This window comes from Hippopotamus amphibius, chromosome 8, assembly GCF_030028045.1.
Source record: "Hippopotamus amphibius kiboko isolate mHipAmp2 chromosome 8, mHipAmp2.hap2, whole genome shotgun sequence".
Taxonomy (NCBI): domain Eukaryota; kingdom Metazoa; phylum Chordata; class Mammalia; order Artiodactyla; family Hippopotamidae; genus Hippopotamus; species Hippopotamus amphibius.
Genome location: NC_080193.1, coordinates 1,680,025 through 1,704,997, shown reverse-complemented (window position 1 = coordinate 1,704,997; position 24,973 = coordinate 1,680,025). Strand labels below are relative to the sequence as shown.

The 24,973-nt window shown below is 62.5% G+C and overlaps 1 protein-coding gene across 3 annotated transcripts; it reads right to left on the bottom strand.

Moving 5' to 3' along the window:
- Nucleotides 1–1,435: 1,435 nt before the first annotated feature.
- On the bottom strand, nucleotides 1,436–24,403 carry SMARCB1 (SWI/SNF related, matrix associated, actin dependent regulator of chromatin, subfamily b, member 1). Of its 3 annotated transcripts, none has more exons than XM_057745660.1 (9): nucleotides 24,113–24,403; nucleotides 20,837–20,975; nucleotides 19,262–19,391; nucleotides 15,933–16,070; nucleotides 13,859–13,986; nucleotides 11,532–11,698; nucleotides 9,034–9,224; nucleotides 2,111–2,242; nucleotides 1,436–1,762 (listed from the first exon to the last, which is right to left on the bottom strand). In XM_057745660.1, the coding sequence occupies exons 1-9, from the start codon at nucleotides 24,203–24,205 to the stop codon at nucleotides 1,723–1,725; spliced, it is 1,158 nt and encodes a 385-aa protein (XP_057601643.1). In that variant the 5' UTR covers nucleotides 24,206–24,403; the 3' UTR covers nucleotides 1,436–1,722. The 3 variants fall into 3 exon arrangements, with proteins under 3 accessions (XP_057601643.1, XP_057601644.1, XP_057601645.1); XM_057745661.1 differs by having other exon boundaries at nucleotides 20,864–20,975; nucleotides 24,113–24,378; XM_057745662.1 differs by lacking the exon at nucleotides 9,034–9,224 and having other exon boundaries at nucleotides 24,113–24,322.
- Nucleotides 24,404–24,973: the final 570 nt, after the last annotated feature.

Genomic DNA, 24,973 nt, shown 5'->3' with positions numbered 1-24,973 from the left:
CCGATGCCTCCCTAGGCCCTTCCTGTCCCTGAGCAGCAGCCCACAGCTACGCAGCGACAGGACTGGCCCGAGTACCCGCGGGGCCAGGTGCAGAGTTGGGGGCAGGCCCTTTCTGTGACCCCAAAGCCTCACATGTCACCTTAGCAGAGTCCAATGGCTGAGACCGAGTCCTCTGGGAAGCTCCGCCCCTGCTGATTTCAGCTGAGGACGCAGGCCCCGGCCCCCAGCCCACGTGCATCAGATGACCAGCCCGTATGGTGGTTTACTCCTGGTCGGCACCAGCACAAGGGCTCCTGCGGCCACTGGCGGTTGCGTTCACAGGTGACATGAGTATTCTCCATGGAGGTGGACCTTAACTTTGCAGTAGATCTTTGGAGGGTCAGGAGGCTCTGCGGCGGGCGGCACACGAAGGCCCCTCCCCAGGCCTTTGCCAGGCAGGTGGCCGCCTGGCCAGTGGGGCTTGACCAGCCGTGGGGCTTGGGCCACCTCCTGCCTGTGGCCTGAACACACACCTCAGCAGCGGAGCCCACTTGTCTCCAAGGCCAGCTGGGCCTAGAATCTTCCTGTGAAGCCCAGCTGTCCCCTTGCTGGGGGTCCAGCAAGTTCCATTTCTGGCTGAAGGGCAGCGGCTGGAGTGCAGGTTCCTAGGACACGCTCACAAGACCCCCAAGCCAGAGCCAGCTCCATCTCACCCCACACCCCACACTGAGAACCCTTGGAGCTCTGCCCCTGCCCGGTGTGGGGCTGGGGCTGGGGCTGGCCCCCGGATGCCACAGGGCTCCGGGAGTGGAGCGGTCCTGGTCTTCGTCAGACTGCAGCTGTGCCCAGGTCCCCCAGTGGGCAGGCCCCCACGTGCCAGCCTCCTGGGTCCCACGTCCCAGGTAGAGGGGGGGCCCTTCCCCATCACAGGGAGGATGCAGCGTCGCATGACTCCACCGGCTGGCGCCGGGTTGGGTGTGTGCCCCACCCGCTCTCCTGCTGCCCCTCACGCCTGGTGCGGACGGAGGGGCTGGCCCGGCCACAGAACCAGCCGGGGTGGAGATGAGCCACCCGTCACGTGTGAGCTGCGGGGAGGCGCGGCGAAAGCAGAGCACACCTGCTGGAGCTGAACAGCCAGGCACGGGCCCCAGGCTGGCAACACACCCTCAAGGCCAGGACGGGGCTTCCTGAGGATCAGACTGACGCTCCCGGCGGGGCAGGGCTGTGGCTGACGGGCAGGCGGCCCTGCCCGCGGAACCTCACCACCTTCTCATCCCTCTGGACTGCAAGGACGTGCTGCGCACGGGCGGGCAGGACGCCGGGGTGAGGGGAATCGAGACTGCTGACTCGGGGGCCCTGCGGAGGCCCACCTGGGGACGCAGGGCAGAGGAGGTGAGGGGCCCGCCTCCGGCCTTGGCCACGTGCTCTCCCCCACGCTTATTTTTATGCCACCACCTTGAAGAAACGGAACAGGATCTGTCACCTTTTATTTAAAAAGTGTCACCCGCCCTGCTTGGGGCTCCTATACAAAAACAAAGCACAACTCAAAACGAGGCCTCCTCCTGACTCGAGGGGGCAGTGGGGACGGGGGCTCAGCGAACGGAATGTGTACCCGGGGGCGGACGCCCGGGAGGCCCCTACCCCGAGCTCCTCAGGACAGCGGGCTGCCCCTCCTCGCCCGCAGAGGGAGGAGAGCGGTCCAGTCGTCCAGGCGCTGCGTGGGAGCCAAGCGCCGCTGGGTGGTCACCAGGCCGGGGCAGTGTTGGCCAGACGCCTCATCCGCCTGCCGGAGGGGACAGGGCGTGACCCCGGGCAGCTGGGCACCGCCCCCCCCCCCCGCCGGGGTCTCTAGGGCAGCCGGGGGAGGAGGCACGTGGGACCCCCAGCCCCTCCCTCAGCCTTGGCCTGCCTGCTGCTTGGGGTCCTGAGGCTGCCCTGTGTCCCGCCCAGGGGTCCCGAGGCTGCCCTGTGTCCCGCCCAGGGGTCCTGAAACCCGGTCTGGGCTGTGGTCAGGCTGACCGAGGGCTACTCTTGCCCCCTGCAGGGCTAGGTTGGGACGCGTCACCCAGGGGCCTGCGGGTCTCAGGAAAGGTGACAGTCCTATGCTGCCTGAAAGAGGCTGGGGAGGCACCTTGTGTTCCTGTCCTGGTCGCGGATCTTCTTCTCCATCTCGGCGTCCGTCAGCGTCTCCAGCAGTGGGCACCACTGATCCGCGTCGCCTGTGTTGCGGATGGCGATCTCCACCGTGGGCAGGGGGTTCTCGCTGTGGGAGGCGGGAGGGAGCGGACAGTTCACAGAACAGCAGCCGGAGACGCCCCGCTGGCCGCTGGCTCGCCGGCGCCTGGTTCCTGCCTGGCCCCCGACAGCGCGGCGGGGGTGCCGCAGCCAAGCAGACCCTCAGCGAGCACAGCGCCTCCGGGCCCGCACGCCGGGGGGTCCGCAGGACAGTGCTGCGGGGCCAGCCATTCCCACCGGGCCTGCGGGGAGGGGGGCACCCGCCCCGCTCAGTGTCCAGGAGGAAGGAGCGCCAAGGCGTCCACCAGCAGTCCAGACGCCGCTCACGGAGGGCCGTGGCCCCTGACGGGCCCACACACAGCTGCTCAGCCCACGTCACGGGGGCCCAGAACCCACGGCCCCCGACCGCTCCACCCTGGGGTCCCTCAGAGATGTCCCCGACTCCGTCCGAAGGCCACCTGCACACCCTCTGGCTAAGCGGACGCGGCGGTGGGCGGTCAGCATCGGGGAGGCCACCGGGGCTGGGGGTGCCCGGCCGAGCCGCCGCCTCTGCCGGGAGGGCCAAGCCCAGGCCGCCCGGGGAGCCTCAGCGCAGCACGAGCCCTGCCCGCGTCCCCCCGCCGCCCTGCAGGGTCAGCTCCGGAGGCGGCGGCTGGGGGCCCTGGGGAGCCACCTGGTGGATGACGGCACAGGAAGCAGTGGGTCCCCTGCCTTGGTTTTAACACCTCATCTCGAAAACGGGGACAGTGTCCCTGCCGTGAGGGAACTGAGAATCACTATTACTAAACATCCAACGTACATCTGCTGTGTGGGGGGTGGGGCCACTCCCGCAGCCCCCCGAGCCTGTGCCGAGGGCTGCCCGGCCTGACCGCAGAGCCCCGCCCTGACCGCAGAGCCCCCGCCGGCCTCCCCCGTGCTGCTCCTCAGCCGGGGGTCTTGGGCAGCGCGGGCACACGGGCACAGCCCAGGATGCCCTGCTCCCCTGCAGAAGCACGGCTCGCCTCTTACTGCCGCAGCTCAGCCCGTGGGGTCCACACCCATGAGGCCTGGAGCCCGAGCACGCGCTGGTGACTCGGAGGCCGGTGGCTGGGCTATCCCAGCCACCCCTCGGCCACTCCTGACAGCTGCTCCGCAGCCGGGGGGCGGTTTAGCAATCCCAAAACAAGCCGGCCACAGACCCAAACATCATTCCTCACCACGAGGGCTCCCAGCCGCCTTCCTCGGAAGGGCGGACATGAAAGTCACCAAGCCCACGCTGAGGGCAGCAAAACATGTTTTCCTTTTAACTTAAACAAGAGCTGGTGAGTGAGTTCTAGAAACCCCTGTGTTTACCTCCCCACAGCTCTGGAAGATTCCACCCCAGTGGGTTTGTTCTAAAATAAGAACTGCTTGAACCAGGCATGGGAGGACGGGCCTAGAGCCAGCAGGCCCCACGGGTGTGGGGGGGACACATAGGCAGAGAGCCGCCCTGCCGCCCACCCTCCGAGGGGATCCTGCTTCCTGGGACTCAAGGATGCCCGGGACCCCGACGCTCCCACGACCCTCAGCGTCCAGGCAGGGAGGCCACGGCTGAGGACGCGGAGGACCTACAGGTTCGTCTTCAACGTGACCTCACTTTTATGACCTCACGAGGTACGACAGGCCAGCTGAGGAGCACAACTGCCCACGTGGTAGATGAGAACACGACTGTGACGGGGTGTGACCTGCCCACAGCTCCTCAACCGGGAGGAGGGGGCAAAACTCGATGCCACCCTCCTGTTCACGATCAGCTAACGTTGGACAAGGGGCCCAGCCCACTCGATGGTGAAGCAGTAGCCTTTCCAACAAATGGTGCTGGGATAGGACACTGAAGCTGCAGTTTCTTAGGTGTGAGACCAAAAGCACGAGCAACAAAAGAAAAAACAGATGAGCTGGACTTTATCAAGTTTAAAACTCTTGCACTGCCCTGGTGGCGTAGTGGCTAAGAATCCGCCTGCCCACGCAGGGGACACGGGTTCGAGCCCTGGTCCGGGAAGACCCCACATGCTGTGGAGCAACTAAGCCTGTGCACTGCAACTATTGAGGCCACACGCCATAACTACTGAAGCCTGCGTGCCTAGAGCCCATGCTCTGCAACGAGAAGCCACCACACTGAGAAGACCTCGCGATGCAATGAAGAGCAGCCCCCGCTCGCCGCAGCTAGAGAAAGCCCACACGCAGCTACGAAGACCCAAAGTAGCCAAAAAATAAATAAATAAAACTTTTGTGCCTCAAAGGACACTGTCAGGAAAGTGAAATATGAATCTGCAAAAAGGGAGAAAATATTTGCAAATCACGTATGTGAAAAGGGACCTGTGTCTAGGATATATAACAAACTCTTACAAGTCAATAATAAGGCACCAGAGCAGCGCCAGCTTCCACACGCAGGAGGAGCTCCCAGATACGGCTGCGGCCAGTGTCTGTGTCCCCAGCACGAGGCGCAGCCCCTCTGCCCCCACCACCCCACCACCCCACCTCTCCAGGAGACTCCCTAAGACCAGCAGAGAAAGGTGGTTGGTTCAAAGATATCAGAGCAGATACCGCTTTTGGAGTTCCCCTCATTGTCCTAAGGTGGCTGCCACAGCTCCACCCACCGTGCATTCAAGGCAGGAGAAAGGCCCCCAGGAATTCATCGTGGTCAAGCTAGTCAGCACTCAGCTTACGCCAGCTGTCAAAATTACTAGGAAAGGAAGCGTTTATACAACTTGTGACTTTCAGCGGCTTCACCTCCAGTAGGAAGAAAATTTCCTCAACCTGATGAAAGACCTACAGCTGACATCACCCATGAGGCTGCATGCTTTATGTCCATGATAGGAAACAAGCTGCCTGCCCTCATCAACTCTGATGTTGTCAGGAGATCTTAACTAGTGCAGTAAGGGCCAGCTGTGGCTGGCTCCCCCTGCACAGCACGAACTGCAGAGAAAGGGCCTTGGACTGAGAGAGGACCTAAGGGAAACCACCCCAAGAGGGGTTCTCCTGGAGACGGCGTGAAGTGAGTTTTCTCTCTAAATGTAGGAAAAATACCTCTCATCCTGGGGAAATCTGGGGTCTCACCTTGGATCATGGTGGCTCTGGGAATCCCCGCCCCCCACCCCTGCCACAGACACACGTGCACTTTATGGAGAAGGGGAACAAAAGCCAGAAAAGATAAGTGACTTGCCCAAGAAAGAAGCTTTTTGGAAAGCGAGGCTATAGGGGAATGGGATGGAAACAGAAAAGCAGAAAGGCTATTTGACACACGAACCCAGAAAGGATCTCATGTTAAGATTTTATCTCCATACTAAGCGAAGTCAGAGAAAGACATATATAATATCACTTATACGTGAAATCTAAAAAAAAATGATACAAATTAACTTCTTTACACAGCAGAAACAGACTCACAGACATAGAAAACAGTCTTATGGTTACCAAAAAGGAAGGGAGCAGAGGAGTAAATTAGGAATTTAAGATGAACAGATACACACCACTATATATAAAATAGATAAACAAGGTCCTACTGCAGAGCACAGGAAACTATATTCAGTATCTTGTAATAACCTATAATGGAAAAGAATCTGGAAAAGAACACATGTACGTATGGCTGAGTCACTTTGCTCACCTGAAACATTGTAAATCAACTATATGTCAATAAAAATAAATTTTAAATAAGAGAAAAAATTTTAAAAAAATTAAAAATTAAAAAAGCACCAAATAACCCAACTAAAACACAAAAGACTTGAATAACCTTTCGTCCACAGAAGACATACACACAGCCAACAGCACGTGGAAAGATGCCCAAACACCATCCAGCCATCGGGAAACGCACATCAAACCACACTGAGATGCCCTCTCCCCCCCAGGAGGGTGGCTAGGATCAAAGTCACATAACAAAAGGTGGCGAGGACGTGGGGACACTGGGGCCCTGGCTCTGCTGGTGGGCGCGTAAAGCGGCACAGCTGCTGTGAAAACCACAGTCTAGCAGCGCCTCCAAAGGCCAGTTATCACGTGTCACAGCAAGCCCACCCCAGGGACACACCCAAGAGAACTGCAAACAGGTGTTCAAACAAAGCCCCGTGCACCGACGTTCACAGCAGCACTGCTCTTCACAGCCAAGGCGTTACCACAGCCACACGCCCCTCGGCCGATGACTGGATAAATACCGCATGGGCCGCCGGCACACTGGAATAGGACTCAACCACGCAAAGGAACGCAGTTCTGACACAGGCTCCACGTGGACGAACCCTGAAACCGTGATGCGGAGAAACCGGGACAAAGAGTCACATTATATGATGCTATTTAAGGTCCACAGACGGGACGTACATCAGTGGTTGCGAGGACGGCGGAACTCTGCCAACACAGGCCCCACGGAGTCGACGCTCGCCGTGCTGAGGGAAACAAGCCGGCCATCTGGTCCGTCAGGCCACACCCACCCTGGTGACTCCCAGCCTGGAGGCCGCGCTGGTGACGATGCCCGCGTCCCCCGCCGGGCGCAGCGGCCAGGTTCCCTGACCCTTCGCCTGTCCCCGGCCCCCTCCAGCTGGCTCCCGCCCAGGACCCCCGCTGCCCCCTCCCCGGCCACACCCTCTGCCTTGGTGGCCTGGCACTCGCACCTCCTCTGCTGGACGGGGTTCCGGTTCTCCTCCGTGTCCCCAGCCGGGTGCAGGGCTGGCCTGGAGGGCGTGGAGCGGCTCTGCGGGATGCCCCCCCCCACCCCGCACACAGTCTGGGCGACCGTCGGACACCCTCACACCCCTGCCCAGCCCTCCCCCGGGGAGCCCTGCCCCCGCCTCACGGACGCGTCCCCATCCCACCGGCGCCAGGACATCTACACGTCCCCCGGTTCAGCTCTGTCCTCGACCTGCCGCACGCCCACGGCCCCCTCGTGCTCCCTGCCCGCCTGTGGCCACACCAGGCCTGCCTGGCCCGCGGCCTCGTCTCCGCACTGGAGCCCTCCGCGCGCGCGTGGCCTGCGACCCGCCAGCCCCACGGTCGCGAGGAGGGCACCACAGCCAGACACCGGGCTGAGTTCGGTCTGGGGGAGACGGCCAGCACTGGCTCGCAGGAATCCGGGGTGCTCCCAGCTGGGGTGACGGGGCCCAGAGGTGAAAGTCCCCTTGAGGAGTCACAGGAGCCGGCAGCTGCCCAGCCTCGTGTGGCAGAGGCCAGGACGTGCAGCTCTCCGTGGGGCAGGTGGGCCCTGGCCCTGGGCACGCAGTGGCCCCTCTCCTCCCAGGCAGAGGCCGGACAGCAGGGACGGCCCGCTGCGTGTCTCCCAGGGAGCTCCCACAGGGTGGGGTCGGCAGACGTCGTTCCAGGCCCCGTGCTGGCCACAGTCCCGCCCCTGGACAATGACGCCTGACCCCGCGCTCCCCGTCCTGCCCCGCCAGACCCAGCACACGCGCGCCCACGAGGCCTGAGGCCGCCTGCAGACGCCCAGGCAGCCCGCGCCCTCGCACCTGGCCGGGCCGGCCCCCCTCCCACCCCGAGGATCTGAAACCCGCGTCCTCAGTACTGGAGCCCTTCCTGCGTGCACAATGGAAGCCCTTCACGGCTGCTGAGGTGGGGGGCTCCACCCACGCCCTGACCTGCCCCCCGGGGCCCGCCCCGGAGCCGTGGGTCGCACGGCCGACGGCCCCGAGCCGCGGGAGTCAGGGCAGGAGGGATGCGGCCTCGCGGACCCTCCGAGCCCCCCACCTGCACACCAGTGAGGTGTGGGTTCTGACTCAGTGAGCACCTGGGGGTGAGGGACTTGGAGTCACGCCCAGGACGTCAAGGTTGACTTGGGGAAGCGAGGCCACCCCAGACTGGTCCCAGCTCATGTGCTGCCCGTGGACACGCACCGCGACACCGAGAGCGGACCTCCCACAGGACGCGGGGCGTGGGCCGGGACCCCCCCACCGCCATCCACGAGGCTGCTGGAGGTCACGGGAGGCCACGCGGGTGCCGTCAGCCGGGACGCTCGGGGCCTCAGGCCCTGCGGGTGTCGAGCATTCCTCCTCTCTTGCTCAGAGTTACGGGAACACCGAGAAGGCGGCCTCCCGGGATTTCTGGGAGAATCAGCTGAGACACAGACAGCCTCGTGCTCCCTGAGCTGCTCTGTCTCAGGCGCATCGGCCTCGCTCCCCTGCACCACCTTAAGGGGCGGTCCCTCACTAATGACCTCCACATGTGGACGGTGACGGCTTGACGAGGAGGATAAATCTTAACATCCTGTTTTGAGGCAGAGACGCTCAGCGCCGCCCCCGCCGGCACCCCATCCCGCTGTGGAAAATCTCAGGGGACGGGGCTGCACGTGACGAACAGTCCTGCCGGGGCACACGCTCCGCGACTCGGTCAATGCCCGCACATCAGGGCCGCCAGGAACAGGAAGGCCGCACCTGCGTGTCGAGGAGCCCCTGGCCCCCGGTCCACCCCCACCGGCACCCAGGACACTGGACCGGATACTCTGTTAACACTCGTCCCAACCCCCAGCCTCGTGGGCAGCCTGAACGCCACCCCCTCTTCCACGGAGGCATCCGGGACGGGTCCAGCCAGCAGGGGCGCTCCCCGCCCTCACTGACTGAACAAGAGGGGACGACAGCCTCCTGACTCCCCGCCAGGGTGGGCAGCGTGCGAGGGCGGCGGGGGTGGCTGGCGGCAGAGTGGGTGAGGACAGAGGGGCAGACCCGCCGCTTCCCAGATCGCCTGCTGCGACGGGGGCTGGGAGGAGCCCACAAGGCTGCCCTCAGCCAGATGGCACGGCGAGGCTCCGGCAAGTCCCACAGGCGCCACCACACACGGGGCGCCTTGCCCCCAGAACAGGTCCGCAGAGCCAGCACCCACCTGAAGGCGTAGGTCTTCTGGTGCCAGCTCAGCTGTCCCCGGATGCTGTACGCGATGGTGGTGACGAACTCCCCGCCCAGCCCCAGCTCGGAGCACAGCTTCAGGGCAAACTTCTCCGGCGAGTTCTCCTTCTCTGACATGTCCCACTCAAACTGGTCCACCAGGGAGATGTTTCCCACGTGGATGTTCAGCTGGGCCAGAACCAGAAACACGAGTTACGGCAGGCAGGACCGCACCCGCCCCAGGGCCCGCGGGGAGGTGGGGCGGCCGCCCGGGAGCCGCCAGCCTGGGCCGCCCGCTTCTTTCCGGCTGTAGTCCCCTGTCCGCAAGTGGGCTGACCCCACAGCCCTCCCAGGTGGCCCGAGGGACTCTGGCTCAGGGCCCGGCACCATCACCCTCTAGGGAGGGCACCCGAGTCCCGCCGCGGCCCTGCTCCCACCCGCTCGCTCCCCGCTCCGGCCGCACGCTCCTCTCTGCCCTCCTGCCGCGCTGCTCCGGATCTGCACAGCGAGACGCCCTGGTCACTCCTCAGACACCGTCCCTGAGCCCTCGGCTAGGCCAGCGTCTACCCCGCTGCTCTGTCTCTTCCGAGACCGTGCCCTGCTCTGAAATCACCTGCTACCCGCGCTCACAGCCCCACAGCCCACGGCACAGGCAGAGCCTGGGGAGCTGGGGCCCCACCGGCCCCTCCGCCTCGCTCCCCAGGGCACCCACGACGCGCCGCCGCGGCCACAGCCTGCACCCCGCGAGCTCCCCGCCGACCTCTCAGCCTGCGGGTGAACTGGGCCTGCGCGGAAGCGGGGCCTCAGCAGCTCACCCAGGAAGGACAACCTGGGGTCTGGTGGCACCCGCGGCGCAGCGCGTGGAGACCCCTGCTGTCCAGCCACCCGCCCGCCGAGCAGGCCACCGTGCACCTGTCCCCTCACGCTACTGTCCCCGGGCACTCGGTTGGGTTTTTAAGATGCGGATCAGGGCGGGCCGTGAACGGGCCACCACTCGGGGACACCTCCCTGCCTGCAGAGAAACGTGGGACCCCACCCCCGACCTGCGCACAAAGCCCTGCACCTCTGGGCCCCCACACGGCGCTCCGCTCCCCCCAGCCCCTCCCGCCTCCAGGCTGCACCCACGCGGGTCCGCAGGCGGGAGCTGGAAGAGCCGGCCCTTCCCCCACAGGCCCGTGTGCCAGGAGAGCCACGCTGGCACAACAGGCAGCGAAGCGGCGGCAGCAGGCAGCCGCGGACGCATCCCGCCCCGCGCACCAGGCCACGGCATCAACCGCTCGTCGACGCTCCCGCTGAGACGTGCCACCCCGCGGACCAGGCAGGGGTGCCGGGGACACGCGGGGGAAAGAGACACGGTCTCTGCAGGCTGACGTCCAACGCGGGGGGGCACGCAGCAAGCTAAGCAGGCGCACGCGAGGCCGTCAGAGGGAGCAGGTGCTGGGGGGCAGGGGGGGCCGCGCGGGGAGGGGCGTTTTAGGAAGACGTGGACAAGCCCAGGGAGCAGGGTGGGGCTCCGGCGGGGGGTCTGGGCAGAGCAGGGCCTGAGGCCCCCACGGAGGGTGAGGAGGCTGGCAGCGTGTCCTGGGCAGGGGAGAGGCCGGAGCCGGCGGGGGTGCGGGGTGGTGAGGGGCGGCTGGACGGCGGGGCCAGCACCCCCGAGCAGGCTCCCCAGCTTCCACCCGTGCCAGCGACCGCCTTTTCCCTCCCCAGAGGGGGCCCCGCAGCCCCCAGAGTCTGACAGCTCCACCCTCCGCTGCGCCGAGCTGCACGGGCACTGCGGGGCCAGGGTCCCTGGTCCCCCCCGTGCCGGGCGCACCTGTGAGCGGCCGCCCTGAGCGAAGGCGCTGCTGTGAGAGGAGAGACTGCTCAGGTGCCGTCCTCCACTGTGTCCCGGAAGCATCCGCTCCTCTGGAGTCCGTGACACGTGGGAAACCCTGGGTGTGTCCTTCAGTGTCCTCACCCACCCGGTGGGATGTTCCCCCCAGGCCACCGTGCGCACGACCCCAACCGGGCAGGACCCTGACCTGGGGATGGTCTCCCAGCGGCCTACCCGCCGACAGCATCCCACGGGTGAGGATTATGGGTGGGTGTGAGGGCCTGGACGGACCCCACAGCTGACAGCTCTCTAGTCACCACGGAAGCCTCTGATCAGGGGAGCAGGCGACAGTCCCAGGTGGACGTTCAACTGCCCGACAAGTCTGTACGGCTGCCCACAGGCCCCGTCAGGGCAACACAGAGGTGGCGCTCAGTTCAAGAAAAACGTCAGGGAGGCCACCCGTCACACTCACGAGGAGCCTCCCCGTGGCCGACCCCCGCTATCTGGAAGCGCGCAGGGGGTGTGGCCCACTGTGTGAGGCCACGCCCCACCACGCGTGCAGGGCAAAGATGCAGCAGAGCGTGAAGCCGGGGCCGCCCCGGGGCCTCCGCGTGCCTTCCGCGCCCCACGACCCCAGCTGGCACGAGGCAGGCCCCGGGGCGGCGCGGGGAGCCACCCACCTTGATGATCACACGCTGGTCTGACTGGTCCTCCAGGATGCTGTCCGTGGGGTAGGACTCGATCTGCTGTCTGATGGCGGAGGCGATGGCCGGCACGAACGTCAGCGGGTTCAAATCCAGGTCGTCGCAGAGAATTTCGGAAAACATCTCCGGGGTCATCAGCTTCTCTGGAACGGGGAGAGAGGCGGGGTCGCCCGCGGCCGCAGGGCCTGCTGTCCCTGCGCGTCCGCCTGCGCCGGCCCTCCCGCACGAAGGTGGGGATGCAGGTGAGGACGCAGTAAGACGAGGAGGCACGAGGCGCACGCCCCCTTCCGGCCCTCATTCCACACACAGCTCCTCCCCGCACCCCTGGGGGTGGTCAGGTGCTCCCCCGCCCCAGACTCCCCGCTCCTGGGCCGCGGACGGCACGGCTTGCGGGTTCTAACCAGTGGCTGTCTGGGTAGGGGGGAAGCCGAGGCACTTCGGCGCCGACACGCCACATCCTCCCCTCTTCTGACCCCGGCAGCCAGGGAAGCCCACGTGGACACACGGGGAGAGGACGGCCTCAGAGGAAGCCGACGCTGCCAACGGCCTGACTCGGACGTGCAGCCTCCAGAACGGAGAAGAGATAAAGCCTGCTGCGAGGCCCCGCGGCCTGAGCCAACACAGGTTCCTTCTGGACAAACACCTGGAAGCCAGCGTCCCACTGGAGGACGGAGCAGGTGCGTGCCCGCCCAGCGCTGCCTCCCCAGTGGAAATCCCTCAGAGATCATCTCCAGCTGCGTGGGGCTTTTCATGGCCCTGCGCCGAGTTTCTGACTCCGTGGGCAGCACTGCACTCGACACGGTGACCGTGTGGAGGCGGGTATAGATCCTGGACCCTGGAGGTATGACTGCACCAGGTGCGAGCTTCATGGGGACTGTCCACGATTGGCCAGGCTACAGCCAGGTCCTGTGTGGTCAAATGTTTCCCCCGCACCTGACCTCTTCTCATACTCCAAACCTCAGTGACCACGGGCCACGCTGGCGTGAAACACAGAGAAGAGAAAGCGGAGAACGAATTCCCTCACGAGCACGTGGCATGATTCCACCTTCAAGAACCAGGTCTGCTTAACAGACAACCGGCCCCATCATTTCCTCACCAGCCCTCACAGCACCGCCGCGCCAGCCTGCGAGCTGATCACCCATCCCTCAGCCGGCCTACCACGGATCCCTCACACGGCCGGTTTTGGAGACGCAGCAGGAAGCTAAGGTGCTCGGGCCAAGCACCCTGTGAGCACGCCGTGCAGGGCATTTACAAAACTTCAGTCTGTGATCACTGTAGATTCACCTGCTGCCTTCATTACTGCAGCTACACGCTAAGTCCTGAGATTAGGAAGACGCATTCCTCCCCCTTTCTTCTTTCTCAAAATTGCTTTCGCTACTCTAGTCCCTTTGCTTTCCATATAAGTTTTAGAACAATTCTGTCTAAATCTACAAAAAGCCTGCTGGAATTTTCATAGAAATTACATCCAGCTTGCGTGTCAATTTAGGGAGAACTGACACCCTGAATCTTCTAATCCACGAACGTAGTTGCCTGTCCGTTTATTTAGGTCTCCTTTAATTACTTTCATCAGGGCTTTGTCACTTTCAGCATACAAAATGTCTGCTGAAACAAACTATGTGCTTCTAAAATTTATGTTTTTTTTCTTTGTTTCTACTGGACACTGGAGTGTCCGCGTGTTCACTGACAGTAGAGAGTACACAGCAATGCAGTTGACTTTTGTATGTTTCTCTTGGGTCCTGTGGCCTTGCTGGGCTCAGTTACTCGTTCTAGCAAGTTGTTTTTGGTCAATGTCTTACAATTTTCTCTGTAGACAATCATGCCATCTACAAACAGCGATAGTTTCCTTTCTCCCTCTGAACCATGTCTTTTACATCAGTTTCTTGTCTTACTACACTTGCTAGTACTTCCAGCACTATGTGGTCTATTCCCAATTTCCTGAGTTTTTATCAAGAATGAGTGTCGACGGACTTCCCTGGAGGTGCAGTGGTTAAGAATCCGCCTGCCGATGCAGGGGACATGGGTTCGAGCCGTGCTCCAGGAAGATCCCACATGCCGCGGAGCAACGAAGCCCGTGCGCCACAACTACTGAGCCTGCGCTCTAGAGCCTGCGTGCCACAACTACTGAGCCCACGTGCTGTAACTACTGAAGCCCCTGTGCCCCGCAACCCAGGATTTGAACCCAGAGTCCACACCCTCCAAATCTATGCCACGAGGCCCTGAATGTCGCAGAGTCCAGGGTCCCCGACGGGCAGCCGTTGGGAAACGGGACCGTGTGCACGACAGCCCGGTCAGCTGCCACGTACCGTTCATGTTCCAGGTGAAGGCGTCGCGCAGCTTCTGCCCGTCGATCTCCATGTCCAGGCGGATGGGCACCAGCACCTCGGGCTGCGACGCGTTCTCATGGATCACAGCCGGGTCGTGGTCGTCGAAGCTGCGAGGGAGGCCGCAGCGCACTCAGCAAGGGGGGCCGGGGGCCCCGTGCCCGCGGCCTGCCTCTCTGCGCCACCGCTCCCTGTGACCGGACCAGCGGGAACAGGCCGCGGCTCGCGGACACGTGTCCACCGCAGGCTGAGTCGGCAGAGCCAGGGCCAGCAGAGGTCCACGCTCACGGACACGCGGGGCAGGGGCGGAACTGCTGACCTGGGCAGCAGGACAACGTGCAGACGTTCTCCGAAGGAAGGGAGACTGAAGCCCCAAAGCGGGCAGGACTTTCCCAGAAAGCGGTGGGAAAGGAAGGGTGTCTGCAGAAGAGGAAGCACTTGAGCGAAGGCCGGAGGGGCAGGAGCGTCAAGAGCTGCCGCGGGAGGGGTGCAGGTGGGGCAGGGAGCAGCAGGGGGGCGCTGGGGAGCCACGGGTGTCCAAGCGCCCACAGCCCCCCTCTCCAGCCTGGACCCAGAGGGCGCCCCAGCAGGACGGACAGCAAGGCCGTGCCATGCTCACACCCGCGTTTTAGGAAGACGAAGCAGGAAGAGACGGGGCGGTGGTGGGTGCAGGAGACCCGAGGGTGGAAGACTGAGGGCTGAGAACCGCTCTCAGAGAGCTGGGGGCACAGGTGACAAAGAAACGACACACGAGGGAGGAAGACACCCCCACCCCGGCCAGACAGGACTGCCCCAGGAGACACAGGGAAAGGGCGGAATGGCCCTTCTACGTTCAGACAGAGACAGGGAGGCAGGAAGAGGAGGGAGGGAGGGGCGCGCCCGCAGACGCTGGCACGAGGCAAGGAACGGAGAGGGCAGGAGCCAGGGCTGGGGAGGGGCGGCGGCCACCGGGACTGCCCAGCAGGTATCGTAGTCACGTGGTACCGGGAGGGCCTTCCCTGGGGGAAGGGGCGTGTGTCCGGTGGGGAGCTGGCCACGGGTGGTCGGGTTCTGGACCCTTGGAGGGCCGAGCAAGCAGCGTTTGCAGAGACTGGCTGTGCGGTGTGAGGAGGAGGAAGGGTTCCAGGATTCCGGCCCGAGCGCGGGACGGATGGGACTGCATGCCCCGGGCTGGGGAAGCCTGCAGGCAGCGCAGGCCGGGGTGCCTGGGGCAGCGTTCAGGGCAGAGGTCAGTGGGCGGGAACCTGAAAAACAGCCTCCCAGAAACATCTATGCTCTAAGTCTTAGAACCTGTGACTGTCACCATACAGAGCAGAAGAAAAGGGGGCGGGGCGGGGGGAGCCTTGCAGACATGATTAGGTTAAGACTCTTGAGACAAGATTATCCACGTGGGCCCTGAATTACATCACAAGTGCCCTTACAGGAAAGACAGGTTGAGGGATTCCCCTGGTTGCCTAGTGGTTAGGATTCCAGGTTTTCACTGCAGTGGCCTGAGCTCAATCCCTGATCAGAGAACAGAGATCCCACAAGCCGTGCGGAGCGGCCGAAGGAAAACAAAAAAAAGAAAAGAAAGAGGGAGAGTCACACGCGGAGGAGGCTATGTGACCACGGAGGCAGAGACTGGCGTGACACTGCCACGCGCCAAGGACCGTGGCAGCTGCCGGCAGCTGGAAGGGACGCTGCGGGGAGCAGGGCCCGGCCCAGCGAAGCTGCCGGCCACGGGGACTGTGTGGGAAGAAACCTGTGTTGCTTCAAGCACCCGGTGTGTGGCGTTCTGTCCTGGCACCGCGGGCAGCTAAGCATCGAGCCCCGCGGGTGGCAGAGAACAGGTGCAGGGACTGCGGCCGGGACACGGCCCCAGGAGCGGGGGGTGAGCGCGGGCAGAGCCGGGCTGGACCACGCGGAGCCCAGCCTCGCTGGAGGCCGAGGGGGCCCACTCCAAGGAGGAGCCGCGCAGCCCTCCAGGGACAGGAGGTCCAGGCGGTGTTTATCGGGGGAGGAAGAGGCAGACCCGTGGCGGGCCGCGGGGTCGCAGTCAGGGGCGGGGCGCCCTCACCAGAGCGGGAACGTGCGCTTCTTGTCGCGGCCCAGGCGGTTCCTGTTGATGGTGGTGGAGCAGGGCACGGCATCCAGGTGGTGGGAGCTGTTGGGCAGGGTGGGCACCCACTGGCTGTTCCTCTTGGCTTTCTGCTCCCTGGGACACACAGACATCCCTCCGCTCAGCCAACGAGCCGAAACGGCCCCCCGGGCGTCGGGTCGTGGTCAGGGGACGCGCACTGCGCCCCCGCTGGGCCCCAGGCCCCGGGGGACCTCTGTGCACCCCAGGCTTCGCAGGCGTCTATACCCGAGGCTCCCGCCGGCACCTGCTTGGAGGCACCTGGGTCACGGGGGGTGCAGAGGGGCCCCTGCGCCGTGCGTGAGCCCTGACGTGAGTGCATGTGCTGGGCCCGGCTCCACGGAAGCACCGCCCCTCTGCGAGGCAGGGACACAGGAGGCTGCCCAGAGGCACGGCCCTGGAGCGGAGCCTTAAACACGGAGTCGGGGTTCATGGTGGGGGCAGGGGGCATTTCAGGAAGGGGGCAGGGGGCAGCACGGCTGACAGAGACACAGAGAGGGTCCTGATTACAGGGGCTGGCGCGTCTGCAGGAGACGGTGAACTCAACAGGTGGCTGGGCGTCCCTGGGGGTTTAAAGTGGGCAGTGACTTGATCAGACTGCTATTTTAGACGTGCGGCCCAGCCTGAGACAGACCAGGTAACACCTCTGGCCTCCGAGCCTTCAGACCAGTAGAAATGAGAAGACGGATTGGCAAATACTCTCTAAAAAATGATGCTCAAAGTAATTCAAAGAACCCGTGTCCCACAAAGGGCTCACCCCTCTCTCCGAATTATACGTTGCTTTCACTACTAGGAAAGTACAAAAAGCTGTTTTAAGCTGAGGCTTCCGGGCTGGGCTGACCGACAGGAGGACGTGGGCTTCCACCTTGCTCCAAGAGTCCCTCCATCACTCTCAGACCGCGTCCCTAGTGACCTGGGAGCAACGTGAGGGCAGTGACCTTTCCACCCCCAACCCCTGCGCCGTGTAACCTTCAACGCTGCTCTGTCCAGAGAACCTGACAACAGCCCGGTTTCCCGCCGCGGAGACGGTGCCCTCTCAGTATCGGGGGTGGGGGAGGACAGGGGACGCGGTCCGCAGCCCTTCTCCTTCCCCGAGGGGTGGCAGAGGGCAGATGCAGCGGCCCCTTCTCTCTTCTCGTCTACAGCTGGAGCCGCTCGCACCCCAGTGCTGAGGCCCAGGAGCACCCCTCGAGGGTGAGGGCAGGGAGGGACCCATAGCACCAAGTGTGGCCAGGACCCCCTCGAGTCTCCCAGGTCCTGCCTCCACCTTATACCAGAGACCTGGGAAGACGCGGAACGTGCAACTCATCTGGGCAGGATGGAGAGCGGCGCAGCCACGCCAGGGTCCCCTCCTCCACTCTCTGGCTGGTAGCTTCTAATCCTGGCCTACAGGCTCACTAAGAGGCCAAAGTTTTAAGTGGTAAATTCCTGACCCCACCCAGATCAAGTGACTCCCGTCTCTGGGGAGGGCCTGGGAACACGGATTCCTTACAGCTTCCGTGGGCAACGCGGGTGCCGACGGGCTGTGTGTGGGAGGCATGGGTGCGGACCACCACCTCTTTCCTGACTGGATCTCCCCCGAGAGCGGGCACCGAGGTTCCCCCAAATCCTACCGTACCTCTGCACCAGCCTCTCTCATGTCCAGGTTGCTCTGCCAACCCCTCCTGCCTGGTGGTCTCAAGGGGACGATGCAAGTTGTGGCACAGACACGGCAAGCGTGACCACACAGCTACAGGCAGAATCCCAGCGCCTGAGTCACGCCACTCAGCCTTCCTTCCACGGCAAGGAGGTCTGTCCAAGAGCCCCCCCCCCAAACCTGGCCAATGTCTGGGAGGGGAGGTGCCGCCCCTCCTGTGGGGCTAAGTGGGCACTGGGAAGGCGCTTCCGGGGGGGGGGGGGTGTCCCATCAAAGTGGCTTTCCTCAAACCCCACCCCCACCCAACCGTTCTCACCTCTGGGTAACAGCATCTGCGCTCTCAGCTTTTCCTCCTGTGACGGATTCATCACAAAGTACTTACTGCCCCATAAAAGGTCCCCGGCTGACGGGGACAGATCTGAAAGCCCCGTGCACACGCACGTCACTTCCTTTTGCTACTCCTCTAGGGAAGCCTGTCTACCCCTTTATTCTTACCGCATCCCCTGGAAAAAAGGAATCTGCAGAGCACATGTCTAGAACAGGCCAGGCGGGATGTGTGCCACCTTTCTGGAGGGGTGGGGGAGGTGTCATAAAAACAATGCAACAATACAGCTAAGAGAAAACCTGGAAGGTGACGTTCCATAACCACACCACTCGAGACGACACCCGGTCCCCTGCCTTAGCGCTCCTGGGTCTCGTGCACATAAATGCATGCCTTCTTGATTGCTGCAAGTGTCACGCAGGCATTCTGCACATCTCGCTCGTGTGAACCAGGTTTCGGGTTGCTTTAGGGTCTGCTTACCCACGACGCATCGTGACATCCCAGACTCCTCGGGTGTCTGCATCTTTGCTCACGTGGCCCTGCCAAGTGGGACACCCAAGGGGCTCCCTAGATCCCGTTACGATTCACGTGGCAGCAAGAGCACATCTGTACTTACAATGGTTTTTGTTGATGGTGTAAATGACTTCTCTGGGACAAATTCCCAGGGGTGAAATTAACAGGTCAGAGAATCAAAAAGAAGTTTGAGGCTGCAATGCCTGACGCGGAGCCGCTGCGGCGAGCCTGAGCGTGCCCAGTCCATGGCGCCCTCCCTGCTTCTTTATGTTGCTAATTACTTATTTTTTTACTTTGCATTTTCAAAATTACACCCAAAAACAAACATCGTTCCCTGTGTTTGTTTACTCCTGTACTTCAGTGTGGACCACACTTTACCTCCTTATCTGTTGGGGTATCCAAGTTTTTCTTATAAATCCGAATGAACAAAGCCTTTCTATTGTACAGCGTAGCAACTTCCCAATTACCTGCCTGTCTAATTGTGAATGTAAATGCTCTTTCAAAGGATCTACGTTTATACGTTCAAATCTATTGTTTGTTTCTTCTGGGGGCTGGTCTGGGCCACTAACTGTTCTGACAGATTAGTTAGCCCCACTTTCAAAGCATTCGTGATGACGCTCCGGAACCCAAGACTTGGCTTACGTTTCTTAGAAATCCCAAAGTCAGAAAAAGCTTGGAAACCTGGCTAAGACAAGCTTGTAAGCACAGCGGGTAAACTGCTGGAAAGTACTGTGGTTCAGAGCAGAGGAGAATGCCCGTGGGTGTCCCGAGAGCGACCCCCGGCCGGGGCGGTGGTACCTGAGGTAGGTGGGGGGCTCCGTGCTGATGGACACGGCCTTGTACTTCTCGTCGTTGCCGTCCAGAATCTCTTCCACCTCGGAGGCTTTCAACAGAGTCACGCTGGTGGCCAGGGTCGTGTACCCATGATCTGTAACCAGAGACACGGCCGCGGTCACCCTGCGGGCGGGCAGCCAGCAGCACAGCCGGGAGATGCAGCGCACGGAGGTCCTCACATGCAGGAGGTGGGAAAGCGGGCGTCAACCTCACGACTGCCCGGTGCTGGCCTCTTCCCAAGGGGTGGTCTGGACCCTGGTTTTCTCCGGAGGCCCTCCCGGGTCAGCGCTCCCTGGCGGACGGGGACTAACACGTCCCGGGAGCAGCAGGGCTCCAGGCACACGGGACGCGCACGTGCAGCCCAGCTCGGGGGGCCTCTCAGGGGAAAGGAAGGCTCCAGAGTGATACCGCCAGGGGGAGAGGTCTGGCACCGCTGCAGGGGGTGACACGAAGCAAGGTGGAGATGGAATGATGGATGCAGAATACGTTTCTTTTAAAACAAGAGCCCAGAGAGTTGGAAAGAGCTGCTGCACAGCAAACAGGAACTCCTGGCCCAGCGCCAGTGGACCTGAGCTGCCCCAGGGCCCCGAGTTCCAAGCAATTCGACCACAGCTCGCCTAGGGAGCCTGGTGGAGAGAGAGGTGGTTACGGGAAGGCGCCTCCCAAGCACGGGCCGAAGGGTCGCCAGGGCTTCCGAGGGGCAAGCGCTAGTGACGGGCGCTCCCCTGGCGCAGAGGGGGCCCAGGGGGCTGCGGGAAGCGCGGGAGGGAGCGGAAGCTTACGGCAGCGCGTAGAAAGGCAGCTCTGGCTCCTGCATTAAAAGAACTCGGTGAGGAGGCCACCGCAGCGCCTACAGACACCCACACGGGACGGACGGGGACGCGCACACGCACGCACGCGGGGACGCGGGCACACACGCGCGCACACACGCGGGCATGCGGGGCCCCGGCCGGCTCCGCCAGGCGCGCCTGCCAAGCGGGAGGCTGCGCCGGCCGCGGGCGCGGGGGCACGGAGCCTCTCCCCGCAGCTCAGAGCTGAGGGGTGGCCTCTGCCCGCCCGGAGGGATCGCGGTGGGTCGGCCTGGGCCGGGCCGGGTGGCAGCGCGCCACGGCCCCGGGCACACGCAGGCACCGAGCGGGACATGCACACGAGCTAGCGGACCGGCGGCCAGAATCAGGTGCCACGCGACGGAGGTGCGCTGGGAAGCGAAGCGGTGAAAGCCCGCGGGCAGCGGGGGCCAGGGCGGCACCCCGCAGCCCGGGCACATGGAGGGTGACACGGCGACACGCCCGCGGCAGATGGCAGCGCACCACGGCATTCCTAAAACGCTTTCAGACCAGCACGTCTGCCCAGGCCCGCCCGCCCCCTCCGCCCACCGCCCCGCCCCGCCCCAGGACCACGGCCCCACGGAGCCCCAGGGACACTCCACCGCCCTAAGGTCAGGGCTGCCGGGAAGACGCTGCGGAGTGAAAGCGTTTTATCTTCATGACATAAGCGAGTGGTTTTGAAACAGGTTTACAAACCCTCGTGAAGACGCACCCTTAGTGTTAGGTTTTGTTTTTTTACCATGTGACGATGCAACTATTTTCTTCCTCTCTTCCACTGTGGCTAGTCGCCTCCAGAGCGAGGGGTATCTCTTGTACAGAGAACCTCGGAACATCCGGAGGTAGTTTCCCACCTGTGAGTGAAGCGAGAAGGCTCATTATGAGGGTCGCCGCTCCTCCAGGAGGGGGAGGGTCCTGGCGCAGACGCTCCGCTGGACCAGTGACAGACACACCTCCGCTTGGCCCCCAGGCCTCCGGGCTGCCAGCAGCAGTAAAAACGCGTTCTGCTGACATCAGGGGTTCAACTGCAGTTCGTATCTGGCCCGCATCTGGCCCTCTGGCAGTGGTAACAACATCTGCATCCTGACCACGCGACCAAGTTCAGAAAGACCTGACCAGACAGTGGTGAGGCAGGCCCCCGGAGCTCACTGAGAAGCTCCCGGTGACTGATTTTGGACTAAGGATCTCTGGCACTTTCCAGAAATGTAAGGCCTCTCTGGCTTTCTTTTATCTTAAGACTTTGATATTTTTACGATGTAATAAAGACCAAACAGGCCTTTTAATTTTGGACAGATGCAGGATAATTTCCCCCATGGCCCTTGCTCCTTTGTTTAGTAACAAAACTCAAACCAGAAATACCAAAGGAATTTTCCAAAGAGTTTAAAGAGCACTTATCAGCAATCACTAGACTGCCCCAAACAATAGCTTCAATTTGCCTGTACCAAATACTCAAAGTAGAACTTCCTTGATGAAAAGAAATCTAGTCCTAAAGTTTTTATACACTCCATTGTGTCACTGACTTTTCAAAAACAAACACCTGAGTCACACGGCAGGGGACAGCCGGTGGACCGGGTGCGGGCTCCACCTGGGCCGGGCATCGCTTCCCTTTCCTGGGTCTCCCTGCCTCTCTGCCAAATGTTCATCAACTGTGAAGTTCACCCCATGAAGGATCACTTCTACTATTTTCCCACTTACCTACCCCATTACAGTATACTTATTTTCAAAAAGTTTCTCCATTTTTCATGAATCAAAAATTTACACGATGGACAACCAGGGCTGCCGAACAGTGTGAAGGAAGGCGGCCACACGGTCACTGGTGCTCCGCACTGTAGGCACCGACCCACGCGAGTTATCTGGCTTGAGTGTGGTTACCATCCAAGGGTAAACACATACTTTCTATCAGGTTTTTGAAAGGACACTGACTGCAATGCCCCCACCACTACTCTGCAGGCCCTGCAGGCCCCCCAGGCCCCTGGGCCCCTCCCAAGGCCCCTTCAGAACTCAGGGGACCGGGCCTGCCTTCCTGGTTCTCCCTGAGCCAGCCTTTGCCACCTCTGCACCCAGGTTTCCCAAATGGAAAACGAAAGTGTGGATATGCGGATTCCTAGGCTCCTCTCAGCTGTGACTCCAGCATGGTGACAACAGCTGCCCGCAGATGGCAGGACAAGGGTGACATGCTCACTGGAGCTGCGCACAACCTCCCAAAGCTGCTACAGCCAAGTGGTGTGGGGGCGCTGAGGGTGCTGCTCTGGCCAGCCCACCGCTCTGAATATGGTGCACGTTTGCCAAGGGCAAGGGGTCTGCGGGCCACGCACCCAAGGCTGTCAGAGGAGCTGCCGGTTATCAGTAGACAGCAGTCTCATCCTGAACCCTTCCCAGGCCCCCCAAGGTCTGATGATCGTTAGGCCAGGCCCCAGAAAGCAAACTCCCTCTCCCTTCCCCCATCTGGTCTCTATAAACTGCATCTCACGACAAATGTTCTCACTCAACAGGGCTGAAAAGAGAAGACTGTAGTTAGCTTTCTAGAATCTAAATTGTGCTATGGGGAAGCTCTAAGAGACCATCTAGTCTAAGTATCTCATGACACACATGAGAAAAGTGACATGGAGGCAGAGCCGGAGCCAGGCCTCCTGATATTCTGCCCACCTGGCCACGGGCTCCACCTAATAAACACCAGCTTGATTTTCAAAACTACCACCACCTCAGAGCCAACGCTAAATGGACTGCTCTTCCTGCCGGAGCTCTGAAGAGCAGCGTTTTTGCGATGACCTGAAAAATGTACTGCTTCCTGCCCCTTGTGTTTTACAAAAGCTAGTGACAAAAGAAACACTGAAGTTCTGATGCTACTGACAACACTGGTCTCATAACTCGATACAACTCAGACAAGCTGGGAATGACAGGGAGTCCTGAAAGCCTGAGGGCAACCACCACAAGCACGGATTCATTCACACTGCATTCAACTGTGAAGGACAAAAAACACTGCGGAAGAAAGAAAAAAAAAAAAGAGGCATGAAACGTCTAATACTGAAAACTGCTACAAGGAGAAGCAGCCATTGGCATTTGTAACTGCTTTAACTCTCGAAGATCCGCACATCCCTCATTACAAGAGGGAGACACTGCTGCTTGGTATCTGCACACCTGAATTGCATAGCCGTAATTTAAAATTACGTGTGTGTCTGTACACACACAAACCGGGGAATGCCAAAAAGGACTAGTTTGAGGCAATCTGGAAAAACTTAATTGGTACAAACTACCAGTGAAGGACCAGTTGCAGGGTTTTCCTAGCTAGTCATCCAGCTGCTTCAACAAAGTGCTGAGAAGTCACTTTTAGTTAAAGATTAAAGGTCTTCAGGCTCTTTCCCCTGTACTAACTCAGAGTTAGTTCAAGACATCCCAAGTGTCCCATGCTTCGGAACTGCTAATAGATCTAGTGGGGGGAGGGGGGGGGTCGGCTGAGGCCTTAGCCATCCAAAAGCAAGCATCCTCCTCCCAGCCTGTTTCCTCCGTGGTAATCAAAGGTCAGGACACCTCCCCGCCCACCTCAAGGGGGTGAGCCCTCATTAAGGCTCCAGTCTCGAACCTGCGATTTCACGACTTCAGCTGCAGCAGTGGGGGAGGGGGTGAGCGTGAGCGGTCCAATACCGCCCCCACCCCCACGTGTCACAGGGGATACCCTAACACCCCGTTTCCACGCGTCCGGCTGCAGCGGTGCGACTCGGCGAGGACCCAGGGCCCCCGGGACGCCGCAGCCCCGGCAGCCCGGCGGGTCCGCGGCCCAGCAACACCTGCCGGGGAGCCCGGGAGGCGCAACGCGGGGCGGGGCCTGCTCGGCCACGCCCCGGACAGGCCACGCCCCGTCGGCCGGCCGAGCGCGCGCGCGCCCGCCGCGATGAATGGAGACGCGCGTCCCCGGCGCGCAGACCCGCCCCGAGGCTCCCGCGGGGCCCGGGCCGGCCGGGGGCCCGGGGAGGGAGGACGCGCCGCGGGCTACCTCAGAGCCGATCATGTAGAACTCGCCGTCGTCCTCCAGCTGGAACTTGACGGGCTTCTGCCCGAAGGTCTTGCTCAGCGCCATCATCATCATGGCGGCGGCAGGGTCGGGCGGCCGCGGCCGGGCTGCGAGGGTCGGGAGGGCCGAGGCGGGGCCGGGGCGCGCCGGGCCCAGGGAAGCTGAAGCCGGGGCCGCAGGCCGGGCCGAGCCGGGCCGGGTGCTCGCGCCGCCGCCGCCGCCGCCGCAGACGACAACCAGGCCAGGCCGCCCTCCGTGCGCAGGCGCGGGCGTTGACGCTGACGCGCGCGCCGCCCGCACCAGAGGCCGGGCGCGCCCCCGCGGGCCCCTTAAAGGAGCCTCGACCCGTTTCGCCCTCTGCCGGGCCGCCTCCCAAGCCGAGGGACCAGGGAGAGCTGCTCTCGGACGGAAATAGCAAGCGCAGGCCCGACTCGGGCGGCGGCCTTCCCAGTCTCACAGCCGGGGCTGGGACTCGGCCCAGGGCGGAGGGCCGAGGCGGGGCCTGCAGGCCGGGAGGAGGCCGGAAGCTCCCGTGCCTCAGTTTCCCCGGCCCGAGACCACAGCGCGGCTGAGCAGACAGGCGGGCTCAGGCACCGCCGTCCCCCCTCCGGGCCCACACCGTGCCGCTGGCCGTGGGGATGCGGTGGGCAGGGGCAGAGGCCCCAGGGCACGGAGGGTTCCGAGGCCCAGGGGGTGCTGGGTTTGGCTGGCGCGTCCGCGCAGCGCTGGCGGTGGTGGGGCCGGTTGCGGCCGTCTGCATCTCCTCCTTAGCTCTTGGCTCTGCACCCACCACAAGCCCGGTGCGCTTAAGCCAGACGGCCCTGCCCCGGGGCGTAGAGCCGG

Excerpts from the sequence above, each read along its gene's own strand:
- SMARCB1 (XM_057745660.1), bottom strand. The coding sequence starts at position 24,205 with ATGATGATGATGGCGCTGAGCAAGACCTTCGGGCAGAAGCCCGTCAAG. Across the intron at positions 20,976-24,112 it reads TCTACATGATCGGCTCTGAG|GTGGGAAACTACCTCCGGAT; the intron begins GTAGCCCGCGGC and ends CTTCACTCACAG. Across the intron at positions 9,225-11,531 it reads ACCAGCGTGTGATCATCAAG|CTGAACATCCACGTGGGAAA; the intron begins GTGGGTGGCTCC and ends GTTCTGGCCCAG.